This window comes from Myotis lucifugus, unplaced genomic scaffold (assembly GCF_000147115.1).
Source record: "Myotis lucifugus unplaced genomic scaffold, Myoluc2.0 scaffold_5, whole genome shotgun sequence".
NCBI lineage: Eukaryota > Metazoa > Chordata > Mammalia > Chiroptera > Vespertilionidae > Myotis > Myotis lucifugus.
In genome coordinates this window covers 14,595,686-14,608,193 of record NW_005871053.1, presented here as the reverse complement: position 1 = coordinate 14,608,193, position 12,508 = coordinate 14,595,686, and the positions used below count along the sequence as shown (strand labels likewise).

Below are 12,508 nucleotides of genomic sequence, written 5' to 3'. Positions count from 1 at the left end.
GGCGACCATTCTGCCATTCGGTCAATTTGCTTATTAGGCTTTTATTATATTGGACATTTTCACTAAATGGCATAAACGAAATGTAGGTGAAATAGAATGATTAGAACGTTATAAGATATAATGAATTGAAAGGACTTTGGAAAATTGGAGAATAGATCAGACACAAGAGAATTTAACTCAAAAGAAATAAACATAGGGCATTTAAAGAAGAGCAGCAAGTGACTTGAAAATAATATGTTTACTAAAAATGCAAATAAAATTGAAGACTGCTTATTATATTTTTACACAACTGGAAAATATGTAGACAACATTTTTTTTAAAAAATGCTAAGGATTGCATTTACTAAGATCAGGTTAAATTTATCATCAAGGGTGAGAACTGCTCTGTCGGAGTGGTGTTGGGATAGTGGCTGAAATAACACCAGGAGGCCTAGTCTTTGGACAAAGGTTAAATACTGCTACAAAGGTTTACCACTTAAACTGATTTCAGGTACTGATTATTTCTTAAGATTACACTGGCAGTGAGAGCAGAAAGAATGAGCTTAATAAAGGGAAAGGGAACTCACACTCTTTATGTTTTTCCAAAATGATTTTTTTCTAGGAAAGCCACATTTTCTGCAACAGTACTCATAACATTCCAGACTGCAGGGGAAGCTCACCCTAATGAAGCAAAACTTACCGTGTCTTTTGAGTGCCAAGAGGAATACAAACCATACATTTCTAAAATATTTATTAAAATATATATATTTTTCATAAGTTACTTACAAGAAAATTTGTTCAGATATTTGAAACAAGGTTACAAAAAATTTTAATGGAGAATAGTTTCATTTTAAATATATTTCCTGGAGTAAAGAACTCATATTCCTTAGAAAAGACATAGGATACTTAATTACCTAACTGTTAATAAAATATTCTTTATATAAATGGGTTATAATCTTTACCACAAAGACATCAAATCTGCATCTACTCATTCACCCTCTCCCTCAGAAAACACCCATTTGCTATAGCATTTCTCTATATGCAATAGCAGCCTCTGCTGGAGAAAGAAAAGAATGCTTGTATTACAAAAAATTAGCTCAAACCTATTTTGAACTGGAAGAATGCAGATCCGTTTCCCACTTAACCACCAATCTAAATTAAAATAATTTTCAAGGTCTTAAAGATGTGCGAGCCTTATCAAGTATATCCTTCCTTATTTTTGGATAAGTTGGATGTGCTTCAAGAACCTGTAAAAACAGAGAGCAAAAAAATAAAAACAAGACAAAAAGCACAAGAACTTGTAATTATCCAGAACTGGAGAACTACAAAACTTACATGTAATGAACATTACAGTTTAGATTTCATTATATTAATACAGCAAATATAATTGCAATTAAAAAATGTTGTGATGAGATGTGACATGAAGATTCATTCATATTACTAGTAATTAGATGAAAACAGTAGTATATGAATACTGCATGTGGAAAATACAACAAATACAATTACTTCCTTAATAGGTCAGTTGCAGAAAACAACTATGTATCAATAAATTAAGATATTTTTAAAATTCAACTATTATACATAATATTTAATGAACCTTTAGAGAATTATTTTTTAAAATATTTTTTATTGATTTCAGAGAGGAAGGGAGAGGGAGAGATAGAAACATCAATGATGAAAGAGAATCATTGATTGGCTGCCTCCTGCACTCAACCCCTACCAGGGACCAAGCCTGCAAACCGGGCATGTGCCCTTGACAGGAATTGAACCCAGGACCCTTCAGTCTGCAGGCCAACACTTTATCCACTGAGCCAAACCAGCTAGAGAATTATTTTTAACCAGCAGTACACATCAGATTTACCTGGAGTGATTTTGGAACATACAAAATTCCAGAACTACTGAGTCTAGAAGTGGGGAGATACTCATTAAAAAAAGACCAAAATCCACAAATGATTCTAATGTATAACCTTATATTAATGTACAACCTTAACCTTAATGTGAACTACTGGTTTACAGAGAGACTCAATAATCAATAGCAATCGCTGAGACCAAGTATTGACTCTAAGGATGCTGACACAGCATTTGGGATAAGGGACATTATGTAGCTCTTTTCTAAGGAGCTTTCCTGGGAGCTTCTAACAATGCTTAATGTAATGTTTTATGTGGAATATCAACAGGACAATGTTCATACAAAGAAACTGCAAATTCTAAAGACATATTTGTCATTTCAGTAAGGAATCACTTAATAGGGGATCAATCACAGAAATGTAATCAAATGACTTCTACATCACAGAAATATCTCTATGTCTAACTTATAAGTCTGAATTCTCTATTAACCAGACTTAGACACAGTCACAGAACTTCTATTCAGAACAATAAAATGATCTGGAGAACCTATAACAATGCTCAAATATCTTCTAATTTAAAGACAATGTTTTATTTCACTTGCTTCTCATCTGGCCTCTTTCTTTAAAATGGAAATAAACGTATAATTTTTCTAAACTTTGAAAACTAATAACTGTCCAGAATGTATTTGATAAGTCATTTAACTAAAATACTACACTCTCTACCGTATTCATATATAGCTTGAAGTTAATTAAAAGTAGGAAATTGTGCATCTAAAAAATTTTAAGAAATCTAAATTTAAGTGTTACCTGGTGACATATGTCAATTGCATCCACATATCTTTTCGCTTTTAAGTAATTAAATGCCAGTTTGTACCCTGTTAAGACAAAAACAACAACCCATAATAATATAGTACTATTTATAGAGCACACTGCTAGTATTGCTCCCTTTTTGCCTCCTCCTTTATGTGCTTACTTATTAGAGAACCTAGAGGCTGGTGACTGCACTGAGACAGACGTGATGAGATAACAGAAAGTGGAGTGACATGAAAGGAGAACAGGTAGGAAAGAAAATGAAGTTGGAAAAAGGACCACAGTGAATACACTTTTGGGTTAGGAGACTGTCATCCCACCAGTGTGATTCTGTAACTTACAGACTACAGTAAAAACTCATCCTAGGACAGTAAATGATAACAGCTATTCAGTTATACAATATAGATTTACTCAGCACTAAACCACCAGGCAGACTGGTTCCTACAGTCATGAAGTTTACATCCTATGTGGAAAGACAGCACATTATTAAAACAATTATGTAAGTGAATGAATAATTTCAAAACTGAGATAGATGCTATGAAAGAAAGGTACAGGCCAAATGAGCTATAATGAGAAACCTGGTAGGGGAGAGGGTGGTGTCAGGCAATGTTTGAAATCTGAAGGAGGCATAAACTGAGCCAAGAGGGTGTGAAGGGAGACCACTTTCAGGACGTATAAAGAACACACAGGAACCAAAGGGACCTAGAGGACGTGGTGAGAGGGCAGAGCAGGTGGGAGAGTGGCCCAGAACAGAGTAGATTAGTCAGCAGATATCCCACATTATTGATGAGTAGCAATTATCACAATTACTGATACCGAAATGTCATGTTTCAAATGGCGAAAATTTAGGAAAAAGTGTTATTTAAAAAAAACATTATTTTTTAAATTTATTTTTACTGCTGAAAGTATTACAACTATCACCCCTTTTTCACCATTGACCCCTCCATCCTGCACCCGCCCCACCCCCAGGCCTATACCACACTACTCTCTGTGTCCATGCGTTATGCTATGCATATAAATTCTTTGGTTAATCTCTCTGCACCCACCCATGCCTTTCCTCTGAGATTTATCAGCCTGCTCTTGGGCTCTAGTCAAAGTACCAAAATACAGTTTCAGAATTTCAAAATATGTTTGAAAAAAATAACTGGCTAATGTAGTCACATATGAAAGTGCGCACACGCACACATGCAGGCACACACAGAACTGTCCTAGATGCAACAGTAAGCTTCAGAGAGGTAAACTTGGTATCCTTACAAAGAAATTCTAAAATGGACTATTAAAGAGAGTTTGTGACATTTAAAATGGAAAACAATTTAAGATGCCATGCCAAACACACTTTACATGGAAACTAGAGCCCAAAACACCTAGATTTAACTTCTGACTTCCTGACTAGGTTTGAGACCTTAGCCAAGTCATCTGAGCTGTCCATTTCAAGCTTCCTCATCTAAAAAATAGGATAATAATTTTTCGCTCTTAGGATAATTTTAAAAACAAAAAAGCTTTAAAAAATTTTAGAGCACCACAGAAATACTTGCAAAACTTTTTTTTTTCTGTGAAAATACTAAATTAGAAGTACAAAGTTTTAATGTTGAAAGAAACTTGATAGGTTACCTTGTTAAAAATTTTTAGAAAAAAAAACAAAGGACTAAAAATGGCACACACACACAAAAATGGAAGCTGCATTAAACCTGCTAAGCTTATAAGAATTCAACCTTCTATAATTAGGGGAAAAACGGGAGAGAGAGGGAGGGAGAGAAAGGGGGAGAAAAGAAGGGAGGGAGGGTAACACAAATGACATGAACAGCCTAGTGACTGTCAGATAACCTGGGAATGGGTGTGAAGGAAAAACATGAATGTGTTCTTCTCTCGTTGGATCTCACTTCCGGGTGCCCTTCCTGGTGACAACACTGAAGCATGAATCCCATGGAAAGAATATGACCACATTAAGGATAGCCTGACAAATAGAAATGTGGCCTGAATTATTAAGATGGCAGGCAGGTTGGAGGAATTGGATGCAATGACAATGCTAAGGAAGAAACTGAAGAATTAATTGAGAGCCTCTGAGAAATGTTTACTCAAGAAGTCTAAAAAATACAAAGATGGCACAATGAAAGAACTAAGGAAAAGTTTGAATCTTAGGAAATGATACTTAATAAACATTAGTAGCTAATAATTTATTGTGAATATAAAATTTATTCTTCAGAAGGACTGGCAAAAGAAGTAAGCTCTTAATGTGCATTTTGTTCTTAAAAAAGGAAGTCTAATGCATTTAAATGAATATCTCTATATTTAAAAGCCTAAGTGACCGAATGGCCGGTTGACCCATCGCTATGACACGCACTGACCACCAGGAGGCAGACGCTCAACATAGGAGCTGCCCCTGGTGATCAGTGTGCTCCCATAGCCAACCTCCCATGGCCGGCCAACCCTCCTTCCCCCAGACCGGCCCTGATGGGCCCCGATTGCCGGCAGACCAAGGAACCCCACACGTGCATGAATTCATGCACCGGACCTCTAGTTTACAAATAAAACCCAGGTTTCCTGTAAAAACCTAGTGTCTAATTTGTTAAACTCACCTATTGCTGGATTTGTCTGATTGCCATGTTTCCATGCCATCTCATAGTTTAAGGCAGCATCTGTATACGTTTGCTCTTTTTCCATTATGTAGCCCATATATTCATAAGCTTTGCAGCAAGACTAAAGAAAAATGGAAGTTGTATCAATAAACTAAGCTCCATACCACTAAGATTTTATGAGGTGCTTATGACCATAGAGGTCACCCATATTAACTAATTTATATGGCACATAAAACAATGGTTTTCAACCTCATCTACACAATCAAATAATCTAAAGAATTTAATAAAAGATTCTGAGACCAAGCCCCCACCTCAAACCTGGAATCAGAATTTTTGGGTGAGAAGGGGATTTGTATTTTGTTCATATACATGAAAACATTTTATTGTGAATAATTTCAACACACAAATATAGAAATGACAGTGTAATGAACCCTATGAATCCACATCTTCAACAATGAACTCATAGCTAATACTGTTTCACCTCTATCCCCTACACTTGTCCTTCTGTATTATCAGATAAACACTCAGATATTGTCATTTCATCCATAAGTATTTTATTATGCTTCTTTAAAAATAAGAACTTTCTTTAAACATAACCACGAACCACGAACCACAACTTGTCACACCTAAATGTAACAACTTGACATCACCAAGTATCCAGTGACTACTGAAATATCAATGGCCTCAATATAATTTTTGTTTGTTAGGATGAGAATCAAAATAAGGTTCACTCATTGCCATCTGACATGACAGGATGGCCTAGTGTCATTTTGTACATTTCCTGTCCTAGATTTGGATGATCTCCATTTTTAAATTACATAATTCAAGATTTCTGAGGTCTAGCTCCTGAGTCTTATGCTTCCAATACTGACAAGCCTAACCAGCAGGGCTGAGCCTCTACAGTAGCCATCACCTTCAATGATGCAATGTACTGCTGTCAGTGTTCTGGCAAACTGGAACTCTTGGCATGAAATCAGCCATTTGATAGTTTTACTTTTTCAAAGCTTCTTAATGAGCACTCTCTTGTTTTTCAAGGCAACATAACTTAAACTTAGATGTATAAATTATAAGTTGATAAAGGCTTGATATTTTAGGTTTTTAAAGTTCCTAAGAAAATAACTGAGTAGTATCAAGTGATCTCTTTAAAAAAAAATGATCCATTTTGTAATTTAATTTGCTTGAAGAGAATAAAACATTGATTTTCTGTGATTAAAGATTTGAAATAACTGATATGAATGTGTAAAGATAATTATCTCCAAGTTTCTAAGATGAGTACAAATATGTCTAAACAAATAGTAAATTCTTAACTTTAAAAAATGTTTTATTGAATAAGACATCCTTTTTGTGTATGTGTGATTAAACACCAAAATGCACTGTTAAGTAAAGAGCCTTAATTCTAAGGATTTTAAGATTTTCAATTTCATACCTAAAGATAAGGACTGCCCTGACCGGTTTGGCTCAGTGGATGGAGCGTCGGCCTGCGGACTGAAGGGTCCCAGGTTCGATTCCAGTCAAGGGCATGTATCTTGGTTGCGGGCACATCCCCAGTAGGCGGTGTGCAGGAGGCAGCTGATCGATGTTTCTCTCTCATTGATGTTTCTAACTCTCTATCCCTCTCCCTTCCTCTCTGTAAAAAATCAATAAAATATATTTTTAAAAATTTAAAAAAGATAAGGACTTATTAAACAAATCGTATTAAATGCTGAAAAGACTTTTCCCCACAAAGTATGTTATACACAGTGGATTCTGATTCTGTGGGAAGCCATGCAGCTGCAGCACAGTCATCGAGTATTTCTTAACAGGAGGGATGGATGCCTGCAATTAATTAATTCTGCTATTTTCATCAGTTCTGAGATGGCATGGGCAATCACAGGCAAATACTTGACATTCCAAAACACTGTCTATAAGTAGGGCATACTACAGCTGAAAGTTAAAACTGTATAAATGTGTGTTTTTTATATTTATTTTCAAGGGCAAATGGTTTCTTTCTTATTATTAATGTTGGTTTCCTGATTGTGGTAAGAATAAACACTGAATTTTCAAAACACACACACAGGAATCCTTAGAAATGGACCAACACTCTATAATAGCCTATTATAGAAGGCTTATACAATAAAGGTTAACAATGATTGTTTTACCCCTCAATTGACTACCTTATTATGATGCAGGCATCGCTTTAACAGTTCTTCTGCCATGTCGTATTTGGCCGACTGAATATAAATATCAGCAAGTAGCAGCCAGCTCCTCTCAAAATCCTCAGCATCAACAGGATTCCAGTTCATTTTTGCAATCCGCTTCAGCTGGTTTCTGGCTCGTGGAGTCTGTTTCAGGATCATATAAGCTGTTGCCATTCCCAAAAGTGCTGGAATATGATCCTTCTGTAAGAAAACCAAACTTTAGACCCTCAGATACACAAACATAAGTAAATGCCCTATATTTAAAAGGAAAACACATGGAAAGTAGCAAGTGCCATATAATATGGATTCTATTTCTGGCTCCACACAGATAACTGTCAGAGGGTCATGAATTAACACATCAGGTAAGCTCACCCTACCATGTAGAAGCTGGGTGAGGTGCTGCTTGGTTAAGATAATTCAATAAATTTGCAGATGCCACAACCACACAATCCCAGACAATTTGGGTGACTCAGTCTTTAATGGGATTGCCTGGCTGTTTTGGTTTTGCACAGATACAAGAAAATAAAATCCTATTTCAGTGGAATCCTGACTCAACATTTGCATTTTGACTCCTTCATTCTTTCATCTGTAAAAAGGAATAACAAGCCTTGTCCTCACCCTCACCCCATGTGGCGTAGAGGGGAAAGAAAATAGAGGCCGGCTATGAATTTGTCAGTCAGATCCTAGGACAGCTCACAAAGAGAAGGACCCTGTAAGACTGTCCAGATCTTTTCAAATACTAAACATATCCCCCACTACACATTTAAAAATAAACCCTCTGATTTTAAAATCACACACCAAGTTTGATTAGAATGAATAAATTCCTCACAGCTTGATCACGGCTGAGTGAACCCAATAATAGTTTCTAAAACTGCAAATCTGCCCTGGCCAGTGTTGCTAATGGTTACAGCATCGGCCCTTGCATCAAAAGGCCTGATTCCCAGTCAAGGGCATGTACCTGAGTTTTGGGTTCACTCTCCACCCCCGGTTGAGGCAACCAGGCAATGTGTCTCTTTCACACTGTTGTTTCTCTGTCTCTCTCTCCTCCTCTCTCCCTCCCTTCCACTCTCTCTGAAAAGCAATGGAAAGAATATCTTCAGGTGAAGATTAACAAAAATAAAACTGCAAATCTGAGTTATAACCCCGGCCTCAGCCCCAAGATGTCTCTCTGGTGCAGACATCCTAATGCATTTGGCCAGCTCCCCTCTCTCATGCTCAGCAGCAACATTTTGGATGACAAAGGACAATATAGCTATGTTATCAACAACATGCTTTTATGGTTCAAGGTGATGGAATGAAAGCCAGTGGAAGCACTGCTGTGCTTAATGTTTTTTCCTCCATTTCCTCCCACGATTCCTGTTGCACACCTCTTTTTCAATCAATCTGAATGTTGCACAGTGCTGTGAACATGCCGTTTCCCTGCCTCCCTGTCTTTGTTCCTATTTCCCCTTACCCTGCAATGCACTTTCTCCATCTCTGCCTGTGAAAATGCAATTTATGCTTCTTCTTCTTACATCATACCTTCTCCACAAAAGGGCCTCCCAACTCTACTTATATTGTTTCCTACAGCACTTTTATTTGCAACTCTAGGACAGAATGTCATAAATTTTTTGTACCACAGTCAGTATGCTTACCTCATGGCCCCTAGATTATAAGAAACTTGAAGAAAAGGAGCTATACTTTGCTTAACTTTGTGACTCCCATTGTGCTTAGTACCATACTCACTGGCTGCTTAATCAATATTCATTACAGTTAATATTAGAGGCCCGGTGCACGACATTTGTGCACTGGGGGTGGGGGTGGGGGGTTCCTCAACCCAGTCTGCACCCTTACACAGTCCGGGAGCCCTTGGGGGATGTCCAACTGACCGCTTAGGTCCACTTACGCGGGGAGTGGGCCTAAGCCGCAGTTGGACATCCTTAGCGCTACCACGGAGGTGGGCCGCTGCACTTGCCAGCCATCAGCCCAGCTTGTGGCTGAGCAGGCACTACCCCTGTGGGAGCGCACTGATCACCAGGGGGCAGCTCCTGAATTGAGTGTCTGCCCCCTGGTGGTCAGTGTGCATCATAGCGACTGGTCATTCTGCCATTTGGTCGATTTGCATATTACCCTTTTACTATATAGGATATACAGCCTATGAGTTAAACGAAAAAAGTGCAAGATAAAATTTGTTGCTTATGAAACTTCAGTGCACATACCAGTCTTTGGACAGTTCGGTCAGTAAACAGATTTGAGGAGAGTATATTACTAATCACATATGTAAGAATGAAAAAAAAATATTGTAGTCTCACCTACACAAAAACTGATCGTCTTTCTAGGAAATAGCTGTGATGTCACTTGCTGCTTTTGTGTTCTTTCTCAGATCCCACAGTTTAAACTCTGATTACATTCAGGGATGGGGAACCTTTTTTTTTTGCCAAGGGCCATTTAGATATTTATAATATCATTCACAGACCATACAAAATTATCAACTTAACAATTAGCCTGCTATATTTATCCAAACTTTTAATTAACTCACCCGTAATGCCTTAGTAGGGCCAGACCAAATGATTTTGTGGGCCTTATGTGGCCTGCGGTCCAGATGTTCCCCACCCCTGCATTACATGCTAGGATGCTCCTTCACATTTGGTGGCTGTGACACCTTACTTGAAATGGTGCTTCATCATGTTCTTACACATTTTCTTGGTCTGACATGACAGTCCTATTTCTGGTCTCAGTTCAGTCAGCCACTGTCATCACCTGCTGCCTCACAGCCAATTCCAATGAGCGCAACCCCAGGGAACATTACTTCAATGGCAGCAGAAGGCTCTGCTCCAGGATGGGGCTGCTGCTGATGCTATCTCGCTGTCTGTTCCAAGGGTGGCTGAGATGGTAATACAGTGCCACCTAGGACACTTGGAACCAAATAGCAAATGGGGCTATGGGTTTCCCCAAATCCCTTCAAGGTCTGGGAGGCAGGGGGAAAGGGTCACAGTGGGGGTCCTTGGTGGTTTATTGTTACCACAGTGACTTCTGAACCACAAGAAAACACAGCAAAACTCTGTAAATCTTATGACAGATACAAACTTATGAGTGGCCTGCAACATTATCGAGTGAAGAACATGAAACCTAATGAGTATGCTTAGAACTAGTTATTACCAACTGCTAATGGGGTGGGTGCCTAGAGTTCCTTCCTTAATATCAAGTAATTAAAGAAATACAGTACCATTTGAGGAACGGAAAATAGAACACCAGAGAATGAGAAGGACGGTGGGTCTGAGTGGGGAAAAGAGGAAGCCTTTAATATAATAATAATAATAACAATAATAATAATGATGTAGGAATTATTTCAGTGTTGCTAGAGATCAATGTCGTTATTTGCATGATACAGGTTGTCAGTATTGATCTCACTTAGCCTTACATTTGGAAAATTTTCAAATTCACGTAAGTGAAAAGGTGAGCAATGCAGGCAGCCAGGTGTTTATTTTCCCTTAGTAACTTAAGCTAGGCTACATCAACAACACAGGACTTCTCCAGGGATAAAGCTGTTCCCTTGAGAATTAATTTATGCCCTTTTGAAGAATTTCCTTTCTCCAGAATTCACCATCCTGACAGTGATAAACACATAAAAACAGTGACAGTGTCTCTCTGGAGACAAAGGTACACTGTGTCAATTTATGCCAAACTATATACCTAATTAAAAAAAATTGAATTTTATAGAGAGAAAGGAAGGGAGAGGGAGAGAGAGAGAAACATTGATGTGAGTGGAACATTGAATGCCCCTTTCCGGGAATTGAGCATGCAACTTGGGCATGTGCCCTGACTGGGAATCAAACCAGGGACCCCTCAATGTGCACTGGATAATGCCCAATTAACCAAACCACACGGATCAGGGCTATATGTCTAATTTTTAATACTAGTAAGTAATTAATTCAATTTTCAGAAAACAAACAACTAATCAAAACACATATTTCTATACCATCATCTATATATATAAAGGCCAAGCGACCGGAATGACCAGGAGGCTGGCCAACCTCCTGCAGCCCCTCCCCCCCACCAGCCCAGCTCCCTGATCCCCCCCTACCCTGATCAGGGGTGGGGACGGCCGACCTCCCATGGTCCCCTCCGGCCCCCGCAGGTGGACTGGACGCCCCCCATGCACAAATTCGTGCACCAGGACTCTAGTAGAAACATAACATAAGAAGTTGAAAAAGAAGATCTACGAACCTCAGATGTTGCTATTTCGGTGAAGGTATTCAATGCTTGCTCAACATTAGATTTCTGCTTGGTAGCCATCAGGCAATAGTTCTCCAGTACTCGAAGCTGTACGTGACCCTCAGCAGTCTGAGGTTTTAGTTCTTTAAGGAGTTTTTCTGCCGTTCTTACTGCTAATTGCATAGACTCTTGCTTCTCAGTTGAATTACTGTATTCAATAAAAAATAAATCTCTTATATCTGCTACTCACAAAGTCAAATTCATTGAGAATGAAATGAGATTTAGGGTACATATGGTTTCTTTTTTTGTCATCAATTTATAAGTAATCCTTTTGAAGAATGTCACTCATTTTCTTCTAGTACAAAGCACAGTTATAAAGTGTTTTTTAAACAAAATTAATATAGATTCAAAAAAATACCATTAAACATTTATTCACTCTAATGTGAAGATAAAATTTGGACAATACATGTGGTATTATCATTCTAGCTAATATAAAACTAGAATTAAGAATAAGTAGAATTATCCTATTATCAGTGGTGTATCTATTCAGAAAAAGAAAAGAGGCAGCAAAAAGTAACTAACATCACTGAAGCACCTACTATGTGTTAAGCACTGGATTATGTCATTCAATCTATGTTGAATCCATTTTATATGTGAGAAAACTAAGGCCTAAACAGGTGAAATAATTTGTCAAAGGTCACACAACTAATAAATGGTAAACCTGGGATTTGAATCTAAGTTTGTCAGACATATAAAAAGTCTATTTTATTTTCCTCATTCAGTTCCTTATCAGATGCTTAGAAACTATATATCTGTCAAAGGGTTGTAAATTTTAAGTGCAATGACAGTTTAAATATGTACTAGCATTTTTCTTATTTTTTAAACACATATCCACACCCAGCTCGCTCTCTCTCTCTCTGTGTGTG

General features: G+C 37.9%; 1 protein-coding gene across 1 annotated transcript in view; it reads right to left on the bottom strand.

Annotated features, from left to right (window-relative positions):
• Positions 1-788: 788 nt before the first annotated feature.
• The window catches only part of TTC21B (tetratricopeptide repeat domain 21B), a 64,677-nt gene continuing 52,957 nt past the window's right edge, over positions 789-12,508 (bottom strand). Inside the window, exons 27-31 of the mRNA XM_023743585.1 lie at positions 11,595-11,790; positions 7,365-7,589; positions 5,212-5,332; positions 2,633-2,700; positions 789-1,225 (exon numbers count right to left, since the gene is read on the bottom strand). Of these exons, the coding sequence (XP_023599353.1) occupies positions 1,148-1,225; positions 2,633-2,700; positions 5,212-5,332; positions 7,365-7,589; positions 11,595-11,790 (688 nt within the window). The 3' untranslated portion in view covers positions 789-1,147. The remainder of the gene's footprint in view (positions 1,226-2,632; positions 2,701-5,211; positions 5,333-7,364; positions 7,590-11,594; positions 11,791-12,508) is intronic.